At 41.5% G+C, this 26,534-nt stretch overlaps 4 protein-coding genes across 6 annotated transcripts; 2 read left to right on the top strand and 2 right to left on the bottom strand.

The window, feature by feature from the left end:
- Positions 1 to 3,649: 3,649 nt before the first annotated feature.
- On the bottom strand, positions 3,650 to 8,025 carry LOC115391644 (BTB/POZ domain-containing protein 1). Of its 2 annotated transcripts, none has more exons than XM_030096339.1 (8): positions 7,430 to 8,025; positions 6,256 to 6,412; positions 5,390 to 5,495; positions 5,105 to 5,302; positions 4,746 to 4,938; positions 4,558 to 4,645; positions 4,148 to 4,294; positions 3,650 to 4,043 (listed from the first exon to the last, which is right to left on the bottom strand). In XM_030096339.1, the coding sequence occupies exons 1-8, from the start codon at positions 7,846 to 7,848 to the stop codon at positions 3,885 to 3,887; spliced, it is 1,467 nt and encodes a 488-aa protein (XP_029952199.1). In that variant the 5' UTR covers positions 7,849 to 8,025; the 3' UTR covers positions 3,650 to 3,884. The 2 variants fall into 2 exon arrangements, with proteins under 2 accessions (XP_029952199.1, XP_029952963.1); XM_030097103.1 differs by having other exon boundaries at positions 4,746 to 4,875.
- An 893-nt stretch (positions 8,026 to 8,918) lies between these two features.
- LOC115393048 (transmembrane 6 superfamily member 1) lies at positions 8,919 to 13,839 on the top strand. Of its 2 annotated transcripts, none has more exons than XM_030098223.1 (10): positions 8,919 to 9,207; positions 9,325 to 9,428; positions 9,635 to 9,732; positions 9,809 to 9,912; positions 10,012 to 10,094; positions 10,305 to 10,423; positions 10,905 to 11,009; positions 11,109 to 11,201; positions 11,279 to 11,398; positions 13,170 to 13,839. In XM_030098223.1, exons 1-10 carry the CDS (start codon positions 9,116 to 9,118, stop codon positions 13,359 to 13,361), a joined length of 1,110 nt encoding a protein of 369 aa, XP_029954083.1. In that variant the 5' UTR covers positions 8,919 to 9,115; the 3' UTR covers positions 13,362 to 13,839. The 2 variants fall into 2 exon arrangements, with proteins under 2 accessions (XP_029954083.1, XP_029954859.1); XM_030098999.1 differs by having other exon boundaries at positions 12,096 to 13,308.
- A 987-nt stretch (positions 13,840 to 14,826) lies between these two features.
- On the top strand, positions 14,827 to 20,352 carry zrsr2 (zinc finger (CCCH type), RNA-binding motif and serine/arginine rich 2). The gene is made up of 11 exons (XM_030095179.1): positions 14,827 to 15,073; positions 15,654 to 15,733; positions 15,816 to 15,897; positions 15,979 to 16,087; positions 16,913 to 16,999; positions 17,456 to 17,494; positions 17,646 to 17,776; positions 17,901 to 18,114; positions 18,210 to 18,265; positions 18,624 to 18,733; positions 18,823 to 20,352. The coding sequence occupies exons 1-11, from the start codon at positions 15,030 to 15,032 to the stop codon at positions 19,704 to 19,706; spliced, it is 1,836 nt and encodes a 611-aa protein (XP_029951039.1). The 5' UTR covers positions 14,827 to 15,029; the 3' UTR covers positions 19,707 to 20,352.
- A 259-nt stretch (positions 20,353 to 20,611) lies between these two features.
- On the bottom strand, positions 20,612 to 25,083 carry LOC115394432 (AP-1 complex subunit sigma-2-like). The gene is made up of 5 exons (XM_030100081.1): positions 24,922 to 25,083; positions 24,272 to 24,450; positions 22,923 to 23,031; positions 22,687 to 22,824; positions 20,612 to 21,841 (listed from the first exon to the last, which is right to left on the bottom strand). The coding sequence occupies exons 2-5, from the start codon at positions 24,448 to 24,450 to the stop codon at positions 21,794 to 21,796; spliced, it is 474 nt and encodes a 157-aa protein (XP_029955941.1). The 5' UTR covers positions 24,922 to 25,083; the 3' UTR covers positions 20,612 to 21,793.
- Between the last annotated feature and the right edge of the window lie 1,451 nt (positions 25,084 to 26,534).

Genomic DNA, 26,534 nt, shown 5'->3' with positions numbered 1-26,534 from the left:
AACCCACATACCCAAGGGAGGCAGGACGTTCATATACTTATATTCAAGGAATTTCATTTTTCAGCATCATTAAATGATGTATTATGATTATTTTATTTGGAATCACAGATAATGTGTTTGTCCCAGAACTTCATACTATTTTACCATCTGACTGAAGCTGCAACTTAGCCCTGTCCTCTGTCAGCACTGGAAGCACAAACGTCTAGAAAAGAGTGAGACAAGAAAAGCGCAGGGAACATCTCGTCTTTCCTTATCCGAGTGCAAAGTGAGAGAAGTCGCAAATTAGCAGTTTGAGTTGACATGAGCAAAGTTCAGCCCCTGTGATTGAGACCCTGGAGGGGATTAGTGATGCTCACCAAACACTTCTTTATGTGTTCTTTGTAATTAATTACCCGACTGGGAAACAGATTGCATAATCTCCACCAGCTGGACAAGCAGGGAAGCAGGGAAGGATGCACTCTCCATCATCGCTGCAGGTTCATGTCGTTTTATGGCGATCTGGACACTCAGCCAGAGCTGGATCGCCCACTGCATTATGGGTCTTTTTTGTTTGTTTTTGAAGGACTGAGGATGAGTCATACTGACTAACTGTACAGGATATTTAAGTAGATGGACGTGTTAGGATAAGTCATGCTGGCAAATTGTTTTTTTTACTGGGCTGTATTTCAAGATGACTGACTGAGTAAAGACTGAGAATCACTGAATTCAGTTTCCAGGAATGCCCTGTAGCAGAGGAGTATTTATTTATTTTTTACTTCATGGATCACATAGAAGTCTTTTAGATCTCATCTGAGCTGAAGAGGTAAAAATAGCATAATAATTTTTATGTACAGATTAACTCAAATGTTTTCCTTTAGTTTTAATGTGTAATAATAAAAAACAAAAACAAAAAACAAATGGATCCTGCAAACAATCACAACTGATGCACTTAAAATCTGTTATGAACAGCATATTTTTTAAGGGAAAATGTAATATCATGAAATATGAAATCCTACCTGCTGAGGTGTTTCTAGAGCCTGTATCCTGCTAAACAAATAATTACTGTATTCTTTAGAATGCAGGTTTTCACAAAAGTCACCCTCCTGGTGAACAATGAGATATCTGGCCTGGAAAATCTTGTCCGTCATCTACTTTTCAGCGTAGCATATGTGCCTGACTGAAACAGTGAAACCACTGGTTTGAGGAAGGAGAGTTGCAGGATTGAACCTTCTTGTGAGGAGACTTTCTCTCACATTCCAGCAGTAAGATGCCCAGCTTTAAAGAAAAAAATGCAAATGATCTGCTGTGCTTAAAAAAAAACATCAAACTTCACAAAAGCATATTCAAAGTTCAATCGGACAGAAAGAACATACGACATCGCTAAAAACAATTAAACGTGTTTGTCCAACTCTTTTAAAAGGGATCACTGCAGCAAATCACTGCAGAGTGCAGGTGAACCTGGCTACTTTTAAGGGCCGATGCTCTTCCTGTCACAGCTGTAGTTCCAGCCTTAGTCCCCCAAACACTACAATCAAGGCCAAGAATTTGCCGGTTGCTTCACCAGGGGGATGATTCAATTAGATTTAACAAGTTTCACACATCAGCATCTGTTTAAGTTATTGGTGGGAGGGATGGGGGATAAGACCTCCTACTCCCGCTGGGAATCAAGCATTATTACATATTTTCAGATTATGCAATAAAGGTTTTACTAGATCCTGCTTTGCTCAAAATACAAAGCATACTGATAAACTTTGCTTTCACACATGGAACACCCAGCTTGGCCAAATTCATCAGCTCTGCATAAAAAATAAATTGATTTCAAAACAAAACAATCACACCATGAAGGTAAATTCTTTTTGTATTTTGATATTATTAAGACTGTTTGTGCACCGCATGAACAGTCCTGTACAGTCATGTGTCATATGTTGCCAGAAACGGCAAATCCCCTCTCCTGCTGTCAGCGTTCAAGTAGAAAACCATCAAAGACAGCTCATCCTGCTGCCATCCACCCACCCACACCCCCACACACACACATTATCTCAAATCCCTGCCATGGATTTGAGATCTAATAACTTCAATAAACCATTTATGACTGAATAATTTCCCGTAAGCTCACTATTTGCTCATTTATCACAGGATATTTTGTTTCATAGTGTTCTGGACACATCATAAACAGCTTTCATTCAGATTTTCAGTAGTTTCTATGCAGATGTTCTACCTGACAAACGTGAAAGTCAAAGGTGAAAACCATTTTAAAATCTTGGTTCTGCTGGGGTTTTTTTTTCAGCATTTGGTGTGGTGGGTGGATGACAAAAAACCTGCTTCAAACTGCAGTTCTTGGTTGTTGCTCTTATGGGGGCTGTCTCAGTGGGCAGTCGGCAGGAGAAGCTCTCAGGTCTCGGTGACTCACCTGACAGCCTTCGTGGATCACTCTCCTCGTCAGAGCCCACTCACCGCCACCTCAAGTGGCCCTGTCTCCAGCGCATGCCTCATGTGAATGTGCACATTATGCAATTTCACAGCACTTTATGTCTGAGCTGTAGATGCAGGCTTCAATTTTGAATATGCATTTACATACTGGACTTTACATTGCTTATTTTTCCAAGAAAGGACGCGTTACAGTCCGGGCCATTATTTCCTCCCATAATCAGACCAGAGAAAGAATCAGGAAATACATTTACTTTCTGTGTTTAAGATATAACACTAAAATGTTTCAGTTGCTTATAAAGTGGTGAATCACCACTCTGCTGCACATCAAATATATATTCATTGGTTAATTGCAACTTTTAAGCTCAAATTTGCCTCAAATCCATCTGTAAAATACTCTGTACCACTATAAAACAAGATTCCTTCCTGTTCCATTCAAGCATCTTCCAGCATGCTGCTGCAGATCTGTCCAGTGGTTGAATGTGTGAAGTATCTGGCATCACCTAGTGACAGAAAGAGGAATGATTTAAGATACACATGAGTTTTCGATGACCTAGTCTGCAGACTGGTGTGTCCCTGGGGTTAGGTTACCGATTATTTCTACACTCAAATCAAAAGCTTTTAAGCATTTGCAAATCTGAATTGTGATCTGACCTTTTTAATTTACATAACCCAACAATATAAACAATTTTACACTGAATTATAAAGTGATTCAAATTAATCAGTGCTTAAAAGTGAAAGTTTTTTATATTTTAGGATGCACTGATGTAGGGTTTATCAGCTTAAGCCATGTCTTATCTTATTTAATTTTATTACTAAAAAGCTTAAAAAGGGGGAAAATGATGCAATTAATTTCTCCATAAAAATCCCTGCAGATTATTTTGTTTTACAGTTTAATGCATTGCTAAGCAAACATGAAGTCATAAATTACAGCATGTACCAGTGGCAATGTTACACAACACATGTATTCTTAATACAATGCAAAAAAACAAAGTATTCAAAGATGTCTACTAAATAAATGATATCAGTGCACAATAAAACATATGCAGAGTGTCGATACATGATTCAGCCGAAAAATAAAAGAACCTGACGAAATGAATTGGCATTGAATGACAGGTGGTAACTGTGTCTGTAGTTTCATACGTGCAGAATATAGGACTGCACTGGCAGGCAGCTCAGAGTAACACACAGGAGAGGAGATTTTAGACGATTCACAACTGATGTTCATGTCCAAAAGTTTTTGTTTGTGTTTTTAAATACCAGAACTTAAGTTCTCCAACAACCCTTGTCTGACATTCCTGATTATATCTGTACACAACTACTGTAAGGACAGACACACGCACACACTCTCACACGCGCACACACACACACATTCCTATTCCTTGGGATCTTGAGGCACTACGAACGTCTCCAGCAGTCCAGCCCTCCCACAAGTCTGAGGTCTCCCTGGTTCAGTGTACCCGACACCGCGTTGCGTTTCAGGTGTAGTAGATGATCTCTGGTATCTGGCCGTCCTCGACCGATGTACCATTGTTATTTCCAGGTGAGCTAAAAAAGAAAAATGTCGTCTTGGTCCCTGTCGTCGATTCCTGGGTCACTTTCTTTAAACCTTTGGTGCCGTAATGCGAGTCTGGGCCCTGTGTTGTGAAATGAAAAGCACAAACTGTGTTAACGCGACTGCCCCAGGCGGTAATAGTCCTCAATTTAGAAGTGTTCAACCACACGGCGAGTTCAGGATGACCTTTAAGGTGGCACACGCAGTGTAGCTGACATTGGGTAGGATTTCCACCGGCTCTTTGAACATCACTCGAAATGTGTTTGCCGAGCCGTCGCAGCTGAAGCCCGTGTCATTCTGCCCCAGCGTGATGCGCTTGTCGCTCTCGAGGATCTGCACAGCAGGAGGAAGCCATTAGTGAAAACACGCAGCTGCAGAAAGGAATACTAATCTCATAACTATACCGTTTTAAGTTAGGGTTTCAAACGGCATCTGATTACTGGCATTTCTTTGTGAGGTAAAACAGCAGACTGTCAACAACAGCATGTCAATTACACATTTATACAACATTATGACCTTTATGATTTAACATTTCTACAAAAGGTCAACATTAACATATTAAAAACAATCTATTTCCTCGCAATGCCAGACGTTACCTGTATGTTGACCTGATAGTCAGTGGGTCCATGTATTGAACCGTACAAGCCAAAGCCCACTATGGATATTCTCCTGTTAACATTAAATCTACAGAAGGAGAAAAAGAAAGGAAAGAGAAGGTATTGGAAACATGGACTGTTAGGGGTGTTTTCTGATGAGCGATGTTGCACAGACTTTGCGGTCTCACCTGATTCTGTCGCTCGTACCACTGTACCCCCATCGACTCTCAACCTGCTGGAATCTATTAATGCTGCACTCCTCCCCCCTGAGGCAGCAGCGAGGCCTGTCAATGTAGTCGACCCGCGGTTTGGGGTTTACTGTAAAGTGTAAAAACAGATTTACCACCTCCCGATCGAACAATATTCCAGACTGGGCAGGCCCTGTTGCACAAGAAAGAATATGAAACTGGTTTCTGTGGGTTGGGTTGTATGGACAGATTCAGGAACAAGATGAAAATGCTCAGAAATGACTGAAGAAGTGAGAAAGCAGATGAAGAAAGTGCCGTTGCGGCGTGATGAGCACGTTTTATTTTTGAAACATACTTACCAGCAGCAAATTCCTCGACAGTCATCAGTGGGAATCTGATGAGCGGGAGGGCTTTTCCCAGAACCTTCTGTTTGTTCTCAGAAGTCAGGGGGAGCTGTTGTCTGTAACACTCGGCCTCTGCCCAGCGAACCACCGCTCCGAACAGACGGTTCTCCCTGATACTGAGTGTATCTCTTTCTAGCACTGCACACAAGGTGTCTGCGCAAAACCAAGACGCATTTTATTCGTCACTTTAGATACAAACTAGCCGCGGGAGCAAACACTGGGTCCAAAAGTGTCACCTACCGAGGTCAATGTCTGTAAAGCCCTCTGCGTTTATTGCGTCGGCTGTGCTTTTATCTATGGTGTCCAAGCAGAGGCTGGCAAGTTGAGGCTCATCAAATAACCGCGCCTGCAGCAAAAGACAAATCACATCGGTCTAGTTGGGTGATACACAGGAAGAGGTTTTTCTGTAAATAACAGCATGCAGACAGTGAAGCCTTCAACGTCCTTTGCAGCACTTTTTTTTTTAAATGGAAATTGTCACCACTTCGTCAACTCAAGCACCCAAAAGAACTTAATTTGTGCAGTTATGCACCTTAACTGCAGCAACACTTCAGTGTTAAACAGCAGATTAACATCATTAATCTGAACAGAGTGAAGGAGGGATGACCCATTTAAATTAATTGAGCTGACACTTTTCTTGCTTTCAGAGATTAGCATGGAGAATGGCGTTGTGTACGGTTTATCTTAATGTTTTTTAATCACCTGTCCTGAGCTAAGAAAGCCAATATTTAAGTGTGACAAATCTGAGTTTTTGGTGAAAATACTCCCAAACCTACTAAAATGTTCATGAAAGTCTAATTAAGTAAGCAATGACACTGGTAATTAGGAAAGCACTGGAGGGAATACGGTGCGCTTTATGGGGTTTATAAATGTGTGCGCAGTGTTGCAGTGATGAAAATCATATTTTTCATGGACCGATCAGCCTAAAAGCACAGTTGGCAGCAGCAAAGGAAAATGAGCACAAACAAATGGCAGCAGAAACCCAAAATAGACCAGCGCATGTCATAAAAATCTCACCGTACATGAGTGAAACTTAAAGAAGTTCTGGTATAGAAGGTGAAAGTTAGAAGGGCTGCCGTCACACAGAAGAGGAGGCGCGTAATGACCTGAGTGAGAAGCATGAATGCGTTGTCAGCTCTGAGATGTTTGGTGAGGAACTCCACACAGTGACTCTCCAGGGCAGGAACAGCGTACTTCTTCGCTGTGTAAAGCGTCGTCATCACAGTCTCGGGACCAATGTGGACCTCGTCAGAATACAGAAACCTGGCCAGAGGAAACAGGCGGCAGAAGGAAAAACTACAATCAGCCATCGCTTTTGAATATGAAACCACAGATGGAGCTAACGGGAGTACAGATTTATCAGATTTATTCATTAACAGATTTATTTAACAATTTGGATTATTACCTATTCTTGTATATTACGCAAGATACATAGAATATCTCCAGCCTTTGCCTTCAGTGTGTTTGGCTTTACTGTAATGTTTTACAAATCAGAGACTAAAAAATGAACATGAATGTGAAGAATCTCTGTTAGAGGCAATCTGAGGAAACAAATTCTGTCGATAAGGTTAAGCACAAATCTGCCTCACTGAAGCCCACATACGCAAAAATATACAAAGGACAGGAAGAATTGATAGAAGTAGAGAATATCACTTCACAGTGACTGCATAAAGGGCGTGCAGGGTAACGTGAAGGAAGCGGCTTAAAGCTTTCAGCAGGGAGTCCAACATAGGCAAATAATTCTTGATGAAGCCCAGAGGCAAATTAAAAATACTAGATGTTTATTGTTGTGGAATAGAGGCACAAAATACATGTTTTTATATTACTGTTTATTTCTGTTCTTTGAGCCAATAACTTCAAACACATTGCTCCTCCAAATTGGCTCTGTTGCCCTAATTCTGTCTGCTACACCATCACTCATTGGATTCTTTTGAAAAATGACTTAAAACAGCCCAAAGCACAAAGCTATCCATTTAGAGCAGGAGGGTCCAGCACATTTTAGTTCAGTCCGACATGCAGCCCAATTTCATCTGGAGTGTTTCTAATAAATGTTTACAATTTACTAGTCTTATGAGTCTTATGCTTGACGACTCTGGTATAATTATATTGTCAAAGCTGTAATATAATGACTGTTTCTGGTGATTTGGTAAATAGATCTGTAATAAATCACACTTGGCCCTGGCTGTGGACAATATTCCGCTTTACTGTGTCCCTGGATGAGGCTGGGTGTGCTCCTGTCATCCCAGAGGACTTGAATTTGGACCGGATCAGTTGTCCTACCTGAGCAGGGCGAGGAAGGCTGCCGGCTCCACGTCAGGCAGCTCTATCTCGGCAGAGGTAGTGGCCATCCCACCGTTGAACATCGCATCGAACACGGCACTGCCAGCGGCCAGGACGAACTTGTGGGCTGGTATCCTCTGGGCCTGCCTGCCTTTCCCCACGATGAACCTGACGTCGCTCAGCAGCTCGTTGTTGAAGAGGAAGGCGAAGCGCTCCTTCAGCGAGCTCTTTGTCGCCTGCCAGTTGTACATGGGCTCACGGTGGAGGCCGAGGACCGGCGGGGAGGCGGACGGGGTGGGACCGGGAGGAGGCACGTTGGACAGCGCCGCTGCGGCTCCACACTGAGCCGAGTTCGATGCCGCCTCCTGGCCGTCATGGTTTGACGCCAACCCGCCGCCGCCGCTGCTCCCGGTCGCCATAGGAACGCTCCTTTATATTTTATGATCACTATAATTCACGACGACACCTCCTCAACGACGGGGGAACATGAATGTATTGGGACCTACCGTGTCGTTGTTTATTTACGTTGTATCCATCACGGCAGACGCCATCATCTAGCTACCTGCTAAGTGCTAACACTGCGTCGAGCCCCTCAAACTGCGCATGCGCAGTTCGTTCAAAACAGCTTTTTTTCTCCGAATAAACTTTATTAAATAGTATAGACAAACAGATCGACTTAATCACACACATTACATATATAACCACGAACATGGACCACGGGGATGTTCTTTCATTTATTTAATTTTATTTTAACTCAATTATTCAATCCATTAACTAAAACCATTATTTGCTAATTTGAAGATTGATACAATTTCAATAACAGGACAATTCAGTTAACCTAGACATAAACCTTTAGATTGACTTTTTTTTGCATAGAAATCAATTTTATAAAATAATTAGTTATAGAGCCAAGTATTATGCAAATCAAATTGGTTTTATTCAACATTTTTAATATTGTAATTTTCGACCTAAAAACTTTTGAGTGCCCGTCTGCATCTCCACAACCAAACTAATATCAACAAACCTGCATGGGTATTAGCAGATTACAATTATGATCAGATGAAATAAGTGATTTGTTGTTGCACTGCATGCATGCAGTTTGTCCAAAACTGTTTTTTTTTCTTAACTTCGTTATGTAATCCATATAACAATTAATATAACGCACACAGCCTATTTTGCCCATGCAAATAAAAAAAAGTTTTTTGATTTTTAACATTTTTAATTTTATTTTACTTCCTTGAAAAGGAAATAAATATTGCCATACGTTTTCAGAATTTTCAATATAATCGCTCTCTATATGTAATTTTCTCCGTTTTTAAGTTGAGATAACACTAACAAACCAGATATTTGGCTATGTTGGATATTTATCGAAGAAAATTAAGAAAAATAGATTAAAAATTCTTTGTGTAAAACTGTGTGTATGTGTGCGCGCGCGTGCGCGTGGAGGTGTGGTTACGATCCAGAAACAGAAGCGGAGTGAAGGGAAAACTAGAAAGACTAGAACCAGAGCGCTGCAGGCATGCAGCAGCCGCATCGCAACTTTGCGTATTGTTTACTTTGTCGGACGCACCTTACTTTTCCTCCCGATCCTCGAAACATGGCAGGAAAACTAAACACGGAGATTTCTGCTGCTGCTTCGTTGTAAAATCTTGAACTTTTCTATCAAGCTGTCGGAGTCTGTCCACGATGAGCGCGTCTGCGGGGACCGGGGTGTTCGTGCTGTCCCTCATGTCCATCCCCATCTGCTACCTGTTCAACTCCCTCATTTACAACAACAGGTGAGTGGTGATGGCTAACTTTTGCGTGCTTTGTCACTCCACATGTTGTTACTTTCGCTCTTGATGAAAAGTGATGGACCGGTCAAAGTTTTTGTTTTGTCTTTTTAACCCATTCAGTGCTGAAGCCGTCCTCTCTGCTGGCTGTACCACAGTCCTCATCCTGGCTGTTTCTGTCCGCTTCATGCTCAAGAAAAAGGCTCCAGCAGACCCTCTTTTCTATGGTTTGTCTTCTCAAATCACCTGAATTGATCTTCAGCAAAGTAAAATATAGACGAGAAGAAAAGAATATCTGCACTTTCCTTATCAGTAGTGCTTATTTTGTGTTTATGCTGTTTCATCAGCACTTGTGGAGCTAGTGAAATCCCTACAGTATTCTTGAGTTTTTTTCACAGTGTCTATCTCAATTGGCACATGTATGTATTTGCAGTGTATGCTCTGTATGCTTTCCTGAGTGTGGTGAATCTGATCATTGGTTTGGAGCAAGACAACATCATAGATGGATTTGTGACGTTTTATCTCAAAAAGGCAAGTATTTGGGGTGATGTATCCCGTTTTCTGAATGTCCTCCATGATTTTCTGATAATTCCAAACTGTGTTTCAGGCAGATCAGCATATCAACACAGCACATGGGCACATGATCTCTTATTGGGATGGCTGTGTGCACTATCTCATGTATCTGCTCATGATTGCTGCAATTACCTGGGGGTAAGAGATGTATGCCTTTAAATTCATTGATCCAAGCTTTTGAAATTATACTGTGATTATCCAGCTTCAATGAATGTCTTTGTCATATGGTTTGCACAGAGACAGTTACCGAGTAATTGGACTCTACTGGGTGGGATCTGTTCTCATGAGTGCCATGGTCTGCGTTCTTGGGAATGCTGTGGGTCAGTACACTAAAAATAATTGGGTGTTTTTAGATGGCTTGTGTTGAGTAGTCCATGTCGTCACCACCCTCAGCATTTACTTTTGATACCATTTCATATGTCCCTCCGTTTGTTTTCTTTTTTTGGTGAAGTGAAACTAAACAAATTGGAGAATTTATAAACTTCTGTTTTTCCCACGCAGTGACTTTTTCTTCTTCTGTCCTTTACCAGGAAAGTATGGGACACACATTGGCCCTCTCTTCCTCCTCCACATGCTGTATATCACTGTGTCTGTGTGGGCTTGCTTCCGCATCTTCAGTCAACCTCTGACCCGAAACATTCTGCTACCAGTAAGAGCCTTTAGTCCTCTGTGTTTAACGTGGCTTCTGTGAGGAAGAAGCCACTTTAAATATGGGCATAAACTTTTCTACTTATATAGATTCATATGGAACAGCCTTTTCCGTTGAATGTGTCATGACTACTGCATGTGGTGCGGAGTAGCATAGCTGCTTAGGTAGTCATGTCAGGGCATGAAACTGTGTGACCATGTTTTGAAAGGTAAATCCACTGAATGTGTTCTGTGCAAGCAGTGCTGTGTAAGTGGTTGCAAAAGTAGTGCAATGCACACACACACACACACACACACACACACACAGTATATGCTTGAAAATCTAGCTGAGTTGAGATATGAGATATAAGTGCTTGTGCCTTGTTGAAATACGCTGTGCTCACATGCTTGCTGATTACACGATATGCTGAAATTCTTCAGTCACGAAAAACAGATGCAAAGTTTGCTGAAATGTTTTTTTTTTCACATTGTTCTTTTGTCAGAACATCAGGGATGCTCAGGAAACAAAGCTGTTGAACAGACCAATGGATTTACTGTTCATCCTTTACCTCGTCCCAGCATTTTCTTTCTGCGTCTTCAGAGGCCTGGTAAGTTTATCAGTTAGCTGTTGAACAAAAAGCAGAAGAGTGCCTTTGTGTTTCCCCATGTGTGTTTCACCACATGTGTTTCAACGCGTGGGTTTCAAGGTTGCTCTGGACTGTTCTGGCAAATGGTGTCAGGAGTATACACAGCAGTTTGAGCCGTACCTGAAAGACCCTTCAGCTTATCCCAAAGTTCAGGTAACTCGTTGAAAATACCCTGCAAAATCTTCTCCACATCAAAACAATCAGTCTAAAGCAGTGTGCATGTATGGCAGATGTTGGTGAGCATGCTCTACTCTGGCCCGTACTACATCATTGCTCTTTATGGGCTGTTGGTCCCAGGATGTGAGTGGATGCCTGACCTCACTCTCGTGCACTCGGGGGCGCTGGCTCAGGTACGTACTGCTGATCAATACGGTCTCTCTATTCATCACTTAATGTGGCAGGGTTGTCAGATGCTCCACGTGTGCGTTAGTTTTTGTACCAACATCTAAGTCTGTTTGAGATTTGTTCAGCTGTGTGAGCACCAAATTCCATCCTCCGTCTGTAGACTAGAATCTAGCAGCACGGTGAGGCAAGTGTCCAAATACCTCAAAAAGTAACAGGACTCAATTCTTTGGAAACAAATGCGACCAAACATTTCTCCTCAAGGACACATATCTATGATTGTTGTGTTTCTTGTGGAACATAAATCAGCAACTTCGTGGCTCCAATTCTGTCTGACACCAACTTCACTTTTTGCAAGTTTGCATGTTTTTTTTTGTTGTTGTTGTTTTTTTTTTCTTGGCATGTATTTTTATCTGTAAGCAAAAGACTTTTTCTGGTTTCTAATATGTCGAAAAAAATATATACTTGGACTTTATAAACTGCTGCAACACAAATTTTAAAGCACACATTTAGCTTTGTTAACCAAACGTCTGCTGTTTTCTGTGCTGTCAATGATGAACTCCTTTGGATGGAAGAAAATATTAGCTTGTTCAGTTGGCCAGACCTCATGGAGCTCTCTATTAGGTTTCCATTCTCTATTTGTTAAGAGAGAGTTAATTAAAATGTCTTTTTGTTTTCTTTTCATATGTGATATTGTCATTCCAGGTGGATTCGGTGATGTTAAAGTGATCCTGGGCATCTGGCCAAACAGCCATTCCTCTGCATTACACATTTGTTTTGCTTAATTCTGAGTGCTGCTGAACACCTGTGACTCTGCATGCGGCCGCAGAATACACACTATTCCATCTATTTACATCTAAAGATGGAAACTCCCAGGAGTGGTGGGAGCAGACAGCCTGTCAGTCACATCCAGGGTACAGAGCAGCTATTGTGTTTGAGCTGCAGACTGGGGCATCGCTCATCAGCATGATAAGGGCAGGAGCTGACTTCAGACACAGAGGAATGTTGGTATTGGTGGTATTCACCTAAATGTCAGCTGTTCGACCCGCCTAAAAATAGGACGACTGATGCTCTGGCAGCATTGGTTGCCACGAAACATACCATGGCCTTTTTTTTTTTTTCTCCTGCTGACTTTCTATGAAAAGGTAACTAACAATAGATCAGCCGAATGTTAATGGTAAGTCAGTGGAAAGGTGAAAAAACGATGGGATTATATTTTAAATCAGTTGGTGAATAGGGAAAAAGAATACTCTTTAGATACTTGTTGCCTTACCTCGTTTTGTTGTTTCAGTTTATTTGACCTTGTTTTTGTTGTTTGTGCAACAGATTTTCCCTCACATGATTTGGATTCAGAATATTTTATGTTAGATTGACTGTTAAGTATTTTGTGTTTGAGCTTTTACAACACATGTACCATTAGCATATTTAAACAAATGTACTTAATATTGAACTTACTTTTCACATACTATTAAGCTGATCAGTTGACGCAACGTTGATTTCTTTTTTTTTTTTCGTTTTGAAGAGAACTGCTCATGATCCAGTCAAAATGGGCCAATGATCTACATTTAAGTCTGAAGAGAATCCTTGGTATTCCTTTGCAGTTGGTCAGTTGATCATTCTTTGAAGGGGAGATTCTGTTTATTGTATGTTCTGTCATGCTTTCCACCCACTGCAGGTCCTCCCAGTTCAGACTGACTGATAGAAACGGGCAGTGGACGAGAGAGGCGAGCTCGCTTCCGCTCTGACTCTTTATTATTCCCTCTCGCTCTTTCCTGACAGGCCCAGTTTTGTCACATCGGTGCATCCCTTCACACACGGACGCCGTTCTCATACCGAGTGCCTGCTGACAGCCAGCTGGTCTTCCTGCTGGTCAATGTCCTCTACACCCTGGTGCCTCAGGTTTTGTGCTACCGCTGCTGCACCAGGCCTGCCTTCTTCCTCCGGGCAGAGCCAGAGAAGAAGAATGAATGACACCCAGTGTCCGGGGGGAGAGGGAGAGAACCGCGGGTGTCAAGGATGCCTCAATAAAAGGCTGAAGCACTTGTAAAGTACAGCTCTGTGTTTGCAGTTATTAACGGCTGCTATTCCTGGAGCAGAAGCCAACTGTAACTTTGATGAGGACTGGATTGAGGTGGTGGCGGCAGAACAAAGCAAAACAGTCTGTGGCCTCTTCAAGCCTGTATGTGATGCTGAACATTTTTATGATGATTACATTCATTTCAACATGTTTTGTTTTGCATGGATACAAAGCACTTTCACATGGCATTCAAACTGCTAAACAACTTACAAAGCGTTGTTTTTATTTGAGACTCTGTTTTTTTTTTGTTGTTTGCCACTGCTTCTTTTTTTGTAAGCTATGTATCAGAAAAAAAAAATTCATGTGCTTTTGTATTTTATAACATGCAGTTTTGTTTATGTGGTAGATAATTTGTGAGAATGTTTTGAGTTTGACTCTGTTTGAGAGCCTTTTTGTTGATAATAAATAATTATATTAAATACATTTGTAATAAGTTGCAGATATGTTTGGAGTGCTGTTCTGTTTTATATCAAACTATTCAAATCCTATAAACAAGGACACGTGCAATGATAGAAAACTGGAATGTCAAAAACAAGCTTTTGCTCCAGTACCTCAGTTAGCAAATTTTAGGTTGTTCTCTGGGAAATTAGCCAGTATAAATAATGTAGTTTTAATGAAGCTAATTATCATTAGCTTTCTGTATCCATATTTTGAAGAGTTTGTTCTTTAGGGGAGATGTTTAAAACCATGCAAAGATTTTATATAATGATCGATTTGAGGTTTTATTAAATTTAAAATTTTCTTTTTTCAATCCTGCATATATAATCCTCGTTTGGATTCAGTAGTAATCTGGTGTCACTTGTGTTTTGTGTTTAACGGTGACGTGAAATATTGATTATTTGATATATAAGTTAAAACTTTATTCAGTCTTCCCACTGAAATTTCACAGCAGCTTCATACTGCACAAAGGACATGAAAATCAGAATATTAAATAACAATAAATATGGACACTAAAACTAATGTAATTATGAAAATACATACAGTATAGGCAAAACATAAATCATATAATTCGCCATAGAGATTTGGCACTCGTTGCATTTGGAAGAAAAGTTGAATATGTGCTGTACTGAAAGGGTGAAAAGTCATTGAGAGTTTCAGGAGTTGAGATTGAATTAGGTCAAGGCATTACCAAGATTTTAAATGGCGGAGGCCGATTCAACACCAAGACCTTGAAAATGTGGTCTCGAGACCAACACCGTTCACAAGTATGACTGAATTTGGCGTTTATTTCTTCTAAGTCGTTGTATTTTTGATGCATGGACCTTGAAATGGCAGGACTCTTCTCCTCCGGTACAGCAGGGGGCGCTCTGCACTGTGACAGTCCACTAACGGTTCACCTTTAACCCGGAAGAGCATTGTTATTCAATGTGGCTCGCTAATGTTTCTCACGAGCAGGTTCATTTTGGAGCGTCTCTAGCCAAACAACCAAACAGACAGAAATGTCTGCGATGCCTAAATAATATTTGGAGTGATTTTCACTTAAATGCTTGAAGTGGAGAAGTATGAAAACAGGCTGACGGGTGAACATTAGATGAAGAGGGGGACTTGTTATAGGTTCCGTGATGGCCACATCTACGGCTTCTGTGATTCCCGCTCCCGTTTTAAGGTCTGACTTTGTTTTTTTACCTGTTTTAAATTAATCTCCTATTATCCCAGATGAGTTGCAGAAAGGGCGACAGCGGATTATCTCGACAGAAATAATGCAGCTGCCTCACACTGATGGTTTCACAGCATCATCTACGACTGCCGTTAGCTGTCATGTTTACTCCGAATGTTCTGTTCTATCACCTTCTATTAAAGCTGAATGCACATCTGTGAACCTGAAGTCCCGTTAAATAGATATGATTCACCAGTACTTCTGAATGAAGATAAACAGTCATACAGCACAATAATTTGTTGTACTGTAGATTACCTTACTGGTGTATTTTTGCGAAGCTGCCAGGATATTCCAGCTTGTAAGTCATTAGTTTCTCTTTATATTCATTATGCCCCCATTTATCAGAGGAGTATTAATCAAAAAATTCTGTTAATATTAAAACGTTTCCCAAACTGCAGCCAGTCAGTCTGGCACCTATGATATTGTAATAGGAATGCCTGCATAATGGATTTTTCCTGAAGGACAAGCCCTCCTATGTTTTGCTTTTCTACTTTTCTCTTATTTGTGTTTCAATTTTTTTCTGTCTCAGTCAGAAGCAGCGGAGGGCCATTCTGAGGAAAGAGAGAAGAAAACGGAAACGCCAAGCTCTCGCACAAGCCCGAGAATGTCGTATGTAGTCTTGTTCAGAGATGTATTACCATCTGAAGCTTCACTTGAACACAGATTCACTTCAACCTTTCATTCATTACAGACTTAAATAATGGTGTTCCTCCTGAAGAAGAGGAGGAAATAAATGATGGAGATGATGATAATGATGTAGCTGATGAGGAAAGGTCAGTTTATGATGCATCAGATTGATGGAAAAAGTAGATACTTGCTGCACAGCTGTTCAATGTGTATGTTGTGTTTTTCAGACTGCGGCTGCATGAAGAGTGGCTGGAAAGAGAGCGATGTGCTCAGGAGGAATTCAGGCTGCAGGTGGAGCGTGAGGAAGCTACACGAAGAAGGAAAGAAGAAGAAGAGGTAATTGAGTGCCTACAGGCTGGACAATTCAGGAAACCAATACCAAACCAAACTAATAATTACACCTAACTTCTTTTCAACTTCTGTTCCCGACATCTTAGCTTCACAGCTTCTCAAAGTTACATCACAGTGCAAGACATGATCATCATTGGAATCTGTTTTGTGCAGAAGTAACGAAAGCTGTATGAAACAAGGACAGCACAGTTTGGGTGCACAATAATGGCGTAATCTGCAGTTATTTCTTCACTCACAATGCACAGAGGGGAACAAGGCACCGGCAGATAAAGTGAAAAATGCAAAGGGGAAAGGACCAACAGGCTGTACCCGTGGAAGTATCTGTTGACAATAACATCCATTTAGCAGAGACTGATGTAATTCACTGTAACAGAAACTGCAGAGTGTAGCAGTAAGACAAAAATATTAGATTCAGATATAAAACTGTAAGTGAGATTAAATCAAACCTGGAGAGGTAATGATATTTCATTAACACAACAAACATGTACTCATGGAAATGTGTTGAAATCATTCACATTTAACACGTTCAAATGTTTATTCCCAGTACAACATCTTCTTAAACGAGCCTGACACTTTGTTATGTACAACCGAGCTGTATTTTTGTATACATTCATGCAAGCTTACAGTGACAGTTTACACATCTGGAGAATACTTGCAGCGCGACACATCAGAGTACTGGGCTGGTTGTTTTTATGTGGAGAGCTTAAGTGGTTTTTTATTGGACAATCTGTAAATACACCTGAGCCTGTTTGGCATGTAACATGCAATAAAATTTAAAACATCACTGTGCCTTTGTTTTTACATTCACAGCGAATGATAAAGGAGGAATGGGAGGCCCAGCAAAGGAGAGAACAAGAGGAAAAAGAGCAGCGGCAACAGGAGAAGCGAGTCAGAGAGGTGAAACGGACTCCAGGAGGATAGAAACAGAATGAAATATATCCTCTTCTTCACATTATTTCTATTTACATTGCTGAAAGTAAAGCTAAGATTTGTATTTGTTTATTTTTTTTTTTTTACAGTTAACCAGTTTGTCACCAACTGAATTGTTTTTGTGAACTGTGTTTTTGTTTGTTCTGTGGTCCTAAAATCTTTCCTTGACTGAATGGCACGAAAACCATCCTACTCCTTAACTGAGAGAAAGCCTCTTACAACAGCGTCAGCTCTCACAACACGGACGTATCTTTTGACTTTGTGTGACAGATGCCAGCGAAATCGCTCATGAAGCCTGGAAATGATCCCTCTTACATGCCAGCTGTGTCTTTGTGAATGTGGTCTTAACCCACAGTAACAGATATGCTGCAGTATGTTGCAGTCTGCACATTTTCACCAGCCGTGTCTTTACACCATTTGTAGGAGGCTGTTCAGAAAATGTTGGACGAAGCAGAAAACCAGGTATTAACCCACCAATGGATGTCATCAAACAGAGTTTGAGAGCAAATTATAAGTCTTGTAGTCTATACATGTCATTCCTTCAGCAACTTATTTGTATTTATCTCCAAATTATACTGTAGTTTTGTTTCTTCATTCTGTTCGGTGCTTCCAGCTTGATAAAGAAGGACCGTGGATGAATCCGGAGGCTCCGGCAGCAGTGAACTCAGAGAATTATGGGACAGAGCGTGACGTAGCCAACTGCCCGTTCTTCCTTAAAACCGGTGCCTGTCGATTTGGAGACAGGTGATGCTTGTTTCTCTTCTGTTCTTCTACTGTTCACACTTGATCAATTCAAGAACAAATATCTGAGCATTTATATGAATGAATGAAGTAACAATGAGGAAGTTTCTCTCTGCTGTGATTTCAGATGTTCTCGGAAACACATTTATCCCACAAGCAGCCCGACTCTCATGGTTCGCGGTATGTTCACGACGTTCGGCATGGAGCAGTCCCGCCGCGACGACTACGACATCGACGCATGTCTGGAGCACAGCGAGGAGGAGCTGCAGGAGTCTTTTGTCGATTTCTACCACGATGTTCTGCCAGAGTTCAAAAACATTGGCAAAGTGGTTCAATTCAAGGTGAGACACGGATATATTTTTTTTAATTTATAACATAGTAAACTGACCACGTCAGCCTGCAGTGTTTGGATTCATTCTCACCCGTCTTGTTTCAGGTCAGCTGTAATTATGAGCCCCACCTGAGAGGAAACGTTTACATTCAGTTTGACACGTGAGTCGTCACGCTACGGTGGCCCAGATGGGTCACCACAGAGTTGGCAGTCACAGTTTTAGTGGGTGTGGTTTTGTTCCTCCTGGCAGACATAATGACTTCACTGGCAATATTTCAAACTATGGAGTAGAGATAAGTTAAAACCTGTTTAATCCTCCCCCCTCTCTTAAATACTCTCGTTGTAGTTTTAAAACATCTGTGCTTACACAATATGCCAGTTTCATTCTGTATGTTTAAAATACATACCTCCCATTTATATATCCTCATATTATCCTTTGTAAAACTTTTCCCAAACAATTTGCTGATTAAACGTTTTATCTTTGCTGACTCTGCTCCTATTTCTCTGTTGTGCGTCCAGAGAGGAGCGCTGCAAGGAGGCCTTCATCAAGTTCAACGGCAGGTGGTATGCAGGCCGGCAGCTTCACTGTGAGATCTGTCCTGTGACGCGGTGGAAGAATGCCATATGTGGTGAGTCCCTCTTCTTCTGCTGACGTCCTTCCGTAAAAAATGAAATTCACTTCAGTGCATTCACGCCTTTCTTTGGTGTTGCCCCTCAGGATTGTTCGACAGACAGAAGTGCACTAAGGGGAAACACTGTAACTTCCTGCACGTGTTTCGGAACCCCGGCAATGAATTCTGGGAGGCCGACAGGGACCTGCACCTTTCCCCCAACCGCAGCGTTCGGAGCGGCCGCAGGGACGGCTGGCACTCGGAGCGATACGGAGAGCGGTCGTGGAGGCAGCGTCGCCACAGCAGGAGCCCGGAGAGATGGGAGAGCAGGCGAGGAGGCGACAGGAGGCGGAGCCGGAGCCGGAGCAGAGAGAGGAGGAGCTCCCACCTGCACGCAGAGGACAGACGCTCGTCCAGATCCGAACGCGGCGACAGGAGGAAAGACGCCGGCAGAGACAGATCGAGGAGCCGGAGCAGAGACAGAGACAGGCTGAGAGACAGGAGCAGAGATCAAGACAGAGAGAGTCGGGACAGGAGCGAGGAGCGAAGCAGCAGGCACAGAGACGAAGACGCTCATCGAGAAGCTAAAGACAAGTCAAGGAGCAGAAGCAGGGAGAGGAAGAGAAAGCTGAGTAAAGAAAGAAGCCCCAAGAAATCGGGTAATAGTAAAATATCAAGCGATCCAGACACACGGCGGCGCCACAAACACTCCAAAAAGAGCAAGAAGAAGAGCAAGAAGAAACACAAGAAGAAAAGCCGTTCGCCGCTTGAAGGAACAGCTTCTTCTGGAGAGTCAGAGCAGAAGGACTCAGAGGATGAGACAGCAGGTCCTAACTCTGTCCCCAGTCCCGGGAAAGAGGAAAATAAAAGTGAGCAGAACCATGGCGGTTTAGATCAGAGGGTTGACGACGAGGAAAGACTCATTGCAGAGGTGAAATGTGAACAAGCTAACCCTGAACTGACTGGAAATGGTGAAGGTGAAGGCTCTTAGTCTTCAATTTCAAAAAGTCCAAACACTTTGTCTGAGTTGCTGTCGCTTTCTTGGTTTAAAACGGGCTCCAAACATAGGGCTTGTGGGCCAAAAGCGGCCCGCTGTGCAGTCCAGTCTGGCCTGCAGAATCACCTGGTTCAGTAAAACTGTAACTATAAGACCATTGTGACTTTGTTAAAAGTTACTTTCTGTTCCTAATTTTCCTCTGAGAGGCGATCCAACATGACATAAACACCCGGAACTGAACAGCTGACAGCAACAATTCCTGAAGAAACGCAACAATAAAGGCTAACTAGCATTGTTAGCAACGTGGCGTTATAGTGAAAGCTACAAAGTGAGGCTGAATTCACGAAAACGGCGTGGGCAGGGCTGCTGACAGTTTTATACACCTTCAGTTAAACATCCAGTCACTTAAACTGTTGCACCATACGGCTCATTGTTGCTGAATGAAAGAATAAAACAATCCACGACAAGAAAGCAACACCCATGTTCTTCTTGATAACATTTATTAATGTCTTTTGAATATAAAAGAAAAAATGTGTTGGCAAATGTGTGTGTTGGCAGTGTTTAATACAAAAAGACATTTCCTTTGCAGAAATTAAATAACATGTTCATCTTCTTTTACGCATGAATGTTCAACAGAAACGAGTGCGGTCTGATAAATGTAAATAAAAAAGACTGCCATATAGTCTGGGATGAGTTCAGAGGTTGTGGCTTGTTTTCTGAGGAACAAGCCGACGTTGATGAATACTGATGATATACCCTGATATGTGCAGTTGATCCGAAGATTCTCTTCCATAAAGTTACAATCTGTAAATGTACCAGATTAGTTTCTTAATACTGATTCACTGTAGCCAAATAACCCTTTGGAATAGATCCCTTTTCTGTAGTCACCAGCGTGAAGGTAAAACACAGTGTTCTTTGGTCATGTTAATCTGTAAGAGTAAGCCAAGGATGTTTTTTTTTTTTTTTTTGTAAGACATCAAGATATTTCGTTTATTTGGGTCACTATCCTGTCGTGCCTAAAGACTAGAGGAGGGACTAAGTTGAAGTTTTATCCCCGTTACATGAATGTTAAATGCATCTTTGAGGAAAATAAGTCACTTTTCAAAAGGGAAAGAAAGACAAAACAGCTTACGTCAATTACACAGAAACCACCCATATTTAACAAGGGTACGCAGTTCAGTTCTGAAACAGAAATAGAAATTTTGCAGCAGAAACAGCAAACACAAATACGTAACATATACATCAATAAGGATTATGGATTGAAGTTTGAGTTTTACAGATTGCTTTGTTGGATTTCATTATGAACAAATTACTGCGATTCCTTCAACGCCACGAAGCGGCTGTCTCTAATGTGTTACCATTTTATCTCAATCACACACAAAAATGTCCAAAATCTCCCAATACAAAGCAGCAATAAACAGGAGACGATATAATCCAAGAACTGACGTCATAACTCGCTCCATCAGCGACTAGCAGCAGAAGGTAGTTTAACAGTTGCAGAAACAATCCTAATCAAAACAAGGACGCTCCATTTGTGCTCAGTTTCTACATAGATCAAATCTCGTGTAATAGAGAATATTTTAGTTTGCTGCAGAAGGAGTATGAGTGACTGAGTATTTGTGTAGCAGACAGTTGTTAATCATGTCAGATGATCTGTATTTGTTTTTTCCTCATATTTGACTTTTGACTGTGTGACGGTAACACATTGGACGCACCAACTGGAGCTACATTAGCACCTCAAAAGTACTTCAAACCCAACGGCACATAAAACTCTGCAATCTGCGACGATGAATAATACTAACACGATGCTGGAGTTTCCGTGTCGGTGCTACATTGTTCTCTGAGGGGGTTTTTAGGAAGTTAGAAGAATACCGAAGATTACAGTGAGGGGAGCGTTTACATAGGAGACACACTGAAAACCACGATTGGCACCACGTTGAAATGACGTTACAGGATAGTACAGTACATAGATGAAGGTGTGTATGCATACAGACAACACTGACACAGTGACCAGGAGGAGACGGGATCGAGGGACACGGAGGCTGTCAGATCTGGATTTGACAGATCAGCAGCGTGATGATCTATGTCAGCCCGATCTCCTCTAAAACGCTCCGTGGTGCTTCAGCCTCCTGCAGGAGAAGAAAGAAAAAAAAAAAAAAAAAAAAAGCTGAAAAATCCTCTTATCTATTTATAACTCACACTGTTGCACAAGACACCCCTGCGACTCATAATTAATAGTGCATGAGTCATAATTGCAAGTTGCAAAATGTGCTATGAGACCTTTCACAGAGAGTTGAAACTCCTGCACAGTCAGCTGTGCCGCTTCAACAATAGTCCAGCATTCTTAGCTAAGAATAAATCACTGAGCGCTGAATAAGACCTTAACAGCAATGCAGACGCTGAGGACTTCAGAGCACTGGCACGAAAGAGAGAGCGAGAGAAATTAATCAGGTGCTGCTGGCCTAAAAAAAAAAAAAAAAAAAAAAACCAGGTGCCAGCAGGTGCAGATGGCTCTTGCAGCAGCCTTCACTCGCAGATCAATTCCATTTTTTTTTCTTCCAAGCAAAATTACAACTTTTCATTTCAGATTCAAACCTTCAAATGCAGACTGGGTAACCTGAAAGGGGGTGATTAGGAGGAACTGCCTGCCCGAACTGAACCTGAGCGGTGACTTCACTGGATTTCTGTACTTGTCCTGGATTGTCCAAACACCAAATATGCTCATAAGTTTATTTAGCACCGGAGCTCTCTGAGTCTCAGGTCCATGCCTTTTCAACCAGTTGACAGAACTTTTGCCTCTTTATTCCATACTATTAAAACCAACAAAGACATCCAGCATCTTTTCTGTTCTATTGCTGAAATGTCACATAAAAATATCTTCCATTTGTTGGAATACATTCAGAACGTCATAAGAAATCCTCAGAGAAACAACTGTACAGACATTTCTGGGGAAAATGTGCTGATGAAGCCGTACCTCCTGCAGCAGGTCGGCCTGCTCGATGGCCTTCAGCACATTCTTCTTGGAGGTTTCCTGAGCCTCTCCACCCAGCAGGAACTCATCCAGGATGAAGTAGGCCTTCTCAAAGTTGAAAATGATGTCCAGTTCACACACCTGTAATATCACAACACCACAAAGAAAAAGAATCAGAGGAAACATTTTCTCCTCTCTTTAATTTCTTATGTTACACAAGTGATGTTTACAAGACTCACACTGCCAAAATATTTGTCAAGCAGCTCCACATATCTGTGGATGATCTCCAGAGTGATCAGCTCGTTGTCCTGATCCTCTACCGCACAGCAGAAATACAGGCTTGCGTACCTTTTACAGGATTAAAGAAGAAAGAAGAAGAGGAGTTGTGTGAGAAGAACAAATGCCCCATACAGATTATTTGTGGGGAGTGATCATGCACATATATGCACAATAAACACACAAACCTCTTAACACAATATAATCTTGCAAGAAAACATCCTGAATAAATGGTACCACGTCTAGCTGTTGTTAAATATAAAGTTCAAAGGAATGTTTTTTTTCCTCCCAACTTTTATGACTCAGCATTCATATGTTCAGAACAAATCAGGCAACACTGCATATTTGTATCATTGTCTTCCACTGTTCAGCAGTTATCATCTCAGAGGGGGTGTTTCTGGCTTTTATAACACACCAGAAGGTGAGATCTAAATGCCAGAAATCTCAGTGCTTGACAAAATAATCACTGGGCTTTCATAAACAACACCAACAAACTGCCACAGATTGCAGAAGTGATGCAACAAACCAAACAGTAGCACTTCCCGTATAAAAGTCCTAATCTACCGTTTTACAAAACAGAATGAAGCTTAGTATTTTTGACCACTGTGAATTATTAGGGATTAGCCCACAGTAATCTAAACTCATCACCATTTAGCTATGTTTTCCCAGTCTGTAACAAAACAAATCTGTGCAGTCTCTCCCCTCCGACTTCCTGTTTTCATACACACAAGGTTCCCACCTGAGGTCAGGTTGTAAAACCAAGCACACTGAGCCAAATCCATCTGCTCGTGGGATGCAGATTTAAACGAGAAACAGCAAGGAAATTAACCTGGAGTGAAGATGAAACTCCTACTGTCATCATGAGGAAAAGAACCACATGACTTCATGCATTCATGACTAAATTAAAAGACTGAAGTGTAGGAGTAATGACAGATTAATGTAGTAAAGAAGTGAAGTAGCGAAGAAGACAACAACCGGAGAAGATTCAAGCTGGAGAAATGCATATTTATCTCAACTTGTCATAAATTTTTTAGCATTTAGAACCAGATGTACAATTTTTTTCCTTCAGCTGGAATTACTGGATTTAGTGGAAATGCAGCCTGGATTGTGCCATCGTTTCAAAGAGCTGTCACTGATGAAGAGCTGAGAGATCTGAAGAAAACTACATCTTTCTGCACAAGTAGTAAGATTATCATCATGGATTTATGCTTCAAGTTATCGACGGTTAAAAGAGATACACGGTCTAAATGCTCATCAGAAACACAACCTGGGTAACTGCAATGATATCACACCCCAGTATTTACTAGCTTACCTCTTGTACACAATCTTGAGATCCCTCCACTCCAGGAAGCTGCACATCTTGGGCTTTCTGGCCAGGATGGTCTGGACCAGATCCCTTGAGATCTTCTTCCTCTCTTTATCAGACAGGGGGACATACCATTTCTGAAGCCGCAGCTTTCCCTGGCGGCTGAACAACAGCATGAACTGCATCTGGAGGAGGAGAAAGATCCAAAAAAACAAAGTTACTCAAGGCTGGGAAATGATAAACATTGTCTGAGAGGGAGGTTTATTAAAGATATAAGAGGAGGATGAAGCAGCACCGTGGAATCATCAAGGATGGACGTGTTGTGCTGAGTAATTTAGAAACGTGACGTTTCGTGAGTAATAGAGAAGCATAGTACTGAAGTCCATTCATTTATCACACATAGTGAGTAATACAGAGAATACTGAAAACACGCCCTGTGTACGAGGGTAACACGACCTAGCCATCCAGTCCAATCCGTCTCAGATCTAGAAAAATGTACATCCCAGAAGCTTTGGCATAAAGTTTCATGAGCTCACGTTAGCTAACCTCGATTAATGGCCACATAATGGAGCAAAAACACGTTCCTGGTCATTTGCGCCCTCCTGCGACGCTTATCGAGCTACAGGCAGGAACGACAAGTAAACACGACTCGTTACCTTCCACCGGGCCTTCGAGCTGGACTCTGGGCGAACGCGTAACTTGGGCAAATTCAAGGGGAATTCATCGCCCGAAGAAATTTTCCAGATACTTCTGCTTCTGTGGGTTAGCTGGTGACGCTAAAGCAGCTAGCGGATGGTGAGACAACGCTGAAGAGAGCTGCGCGCTGATTGGCTGAAAAAGTCACAGCGCTGGACGTTGATTGGCTGAAAGAGTCCGTTATTCGAAACGCTGTTCCAAGCAACAAGACAGGCTTCCTTAGAACTTTATTGTGAAGTTTGTATTTGTGTGTGTGTGTGTGTGTGTGTGTGTGTGTGTGTGTGTGTGTGTGTGTGTGTGTGTGTGTGTGTGTGTGTGTGTGTGTGTGTGTGTGTGTGTGTGTGTGTGTCAAAAACATACATATTTTCTATCGTATTTTAATCCAGCATAAATGATCAGCTGTTGTCTGTACATGTAAATGGTCTGATGAATTCTATCATATCCAAAAGACTCTGAGGTGTTGTTGGTGATAAAAGAATACTGTCTCACTGACTGATCACTCTTCTCACTATGGAAGTCTTCTTCTCAGCTTCTCATATGTCACTGATTGTAATGTTGGTGGGAGAGTGGTTGCTTTTCTTGGCACAGTAGTGGTATGGGTTGAGGTTTGTCCTGCAGTCTAAAAACATGTGTGAAGTTAATTGCTTACCTTAAACTGCTCCTAGGTGTAAATGTGAGTGGGTCTGACGTGTGATGGAGTGGCGCTCTGCCCACGGTGTATGTTGTCCTCATCATCAGTTCACTTGGCTCCAGTGACCATGGGCACTGGAGGATGGATGGATGTTTAAGATGGTAAACATACTTTATATCTGAATCAGATAGATTCAATTCAAACAAGGTTTTAAAACTGATTTTAAATTTCTTTGGTCATGCACCACTTTAATGTCATTAACACATTTAAAAGAAAAAACTTTAACTTACTTAGGGAGCATCACTTTAAGTATTTGCAATTAAGAAACTTTATATATTCCCATATTAAAACGACCTGAGAACCCTTATTATCAACCATTGGAGAATGTATGGTCAAGCAATTACATAAGTCAAATATCCATCCTTTATGGTCTACTATTAGCAGCTTCTAAAGAAAACTCTCTTTCCTATCTATCTGCATGGAAAAATGATCTACAGTCACATATCAGTGTGGAGGATTGGGAGGAGACTTGTCTTCTACCCCAAAGTCAAACAGTAAATAAATACAAGATGTAAACTCCTACAATATAAATGGTTGCTTAGGACCTATATCACACCTACATCACTTTAATCCAAATATCCCTGACTACTGCATCAAATGTATGGAAGAAGCTGGTACGCTGCTTGACTACCGGTGCTACCGGTACATGTGGAGCTGTCAAAAACTGCAGATATTTTGTAAAGAGGTTCTCCAATTAATCTCTACACTTACAGGAAGGAATGTTCCAGTTGAAGTTAAAATATGCTTATTGCAGGAATACCCGGAGGATTTTCCAGCAACTGTATAATGACAAATAAAGTACCTTACCTTACCTTACCTGTAAAGGAACGCAAACTAATTAATTTTTGTTTGTTACAAGCTAAGTGGAAAAATGGAAGGAGA

This window comes from Salarias fasciatus, chromosome 1, assembly GCF_902148845.1.
Source record: "Salarias fasciatus chromosome 1, fSalaFa1.1, whole genome shotgun sequence".
NCBI lineage: Eukaryota > Metazoa > Chordata > Actinopteri > Blenniiformes > Blenniidae > Salarias > Salarias fasciatus.
This window is presented reverse-complemented; position numbering and strand designations above follow the sequence as displayed.

What these genes read in the sequence shown, in the direction of transcription:
- LOC115391644 (XM_030096339.1), bottom strand. Translation starts at nt 7,848, where the DNA reads ATGGCGACCGGGAGCAGCGGCGGCGGCGGGTTGGCGTCAAACCATGAC. An exon ending in CTTTACAGACATTGACCTCG is followed by an intron (nt 5,303 to 5,389) that starts GTAGGTGACACT and finishes GGTTTTGCGCAG; the next exon opens with ACACCTTGTGTGCAGTGCTA. An exon ending in TGTCGAGGAATTTGCTGCTG is followed by an intron (nt 4,939 to 5,104) that starts GTAAGTATGTTT and finishes CTTGTGCAACAG; the next exon opens with GGCCTGCCCAGTCTGGAATA.
- LOC115393048 (XM_030098223.1), top strand. Translation starts at nt 9,116, where the DNA reads ATGAGCGCGTCTGCGGGGACCGGGGTGTTCGTGCTGTCCCTCATGTCC. An exon ending in CGTTCTTGGGAATGCTGTGG is followed by an intron (nt 10,095 to 10,304) that starts GTCAGTACACTA and finishes GTCCTTTACCAG; the next exon opens with GAAAGTATGGGACACACATT. An exon ending in CCCGAAACATTCTGCTACCA is followed by an intron (nt 10,424 to 10,904) that starts GTAAGAGCCTTT and finishes TTCTTTTGTCAG; the next exon opens with AACATCAGGGATGCTCAGGA.
- zrsr2 (XM_030095179.1), top strand. Translation starts at nt 15,030, where the DNA reads ATGGCCACATCTACGGCTTCTGTGATTCCCGCTCCCGTTTTAAG. An exon ending in GAAGGAAAGAAGAAGAAGAG is followed by an intron (nt 16,088 to 16,912) that starts GTAATTGAGTGC and finishes TTACATTCACAG; the next exon opens with CGAATGATAAAGGAGGAATG. An exon ending in GTTTACATTCAGTTTGACAC is followed by an intron (nt 18,266 to 18,623) that starts GTGAGTCGTCAC and finishes TTGTGCGTCCAG; the next exon opens with AGAGGAGCGCTGCAAGGAGG.
- LOC115394432 (XM_030100081.1), bottom strand. Translation starts at nt 24,450, where the DNA reads ATGCAGTTCATGCTGTTGTTCAGCCGCCAGGGAAAGCTGCGGCTTCAG. An exon ending in CTCAAGATTGTGTACAAGAG is followed by an intron (nt 23,032 to 24,271) that starts GTAAGCTAGTAA and finishes ATCCTGTAAAAG; the next exon opens with GTACGCAAGCCTGTATTTCT. An exon ending in AGGCCGACCTGCTGCAGGAG is followed by an intron (nt 21,842 to 22,686) that starts GTACGGCTTCAT and finishes CTTCTCCTGCAG; the next exon opens with GAGGCTGAAGCACCACGGAG.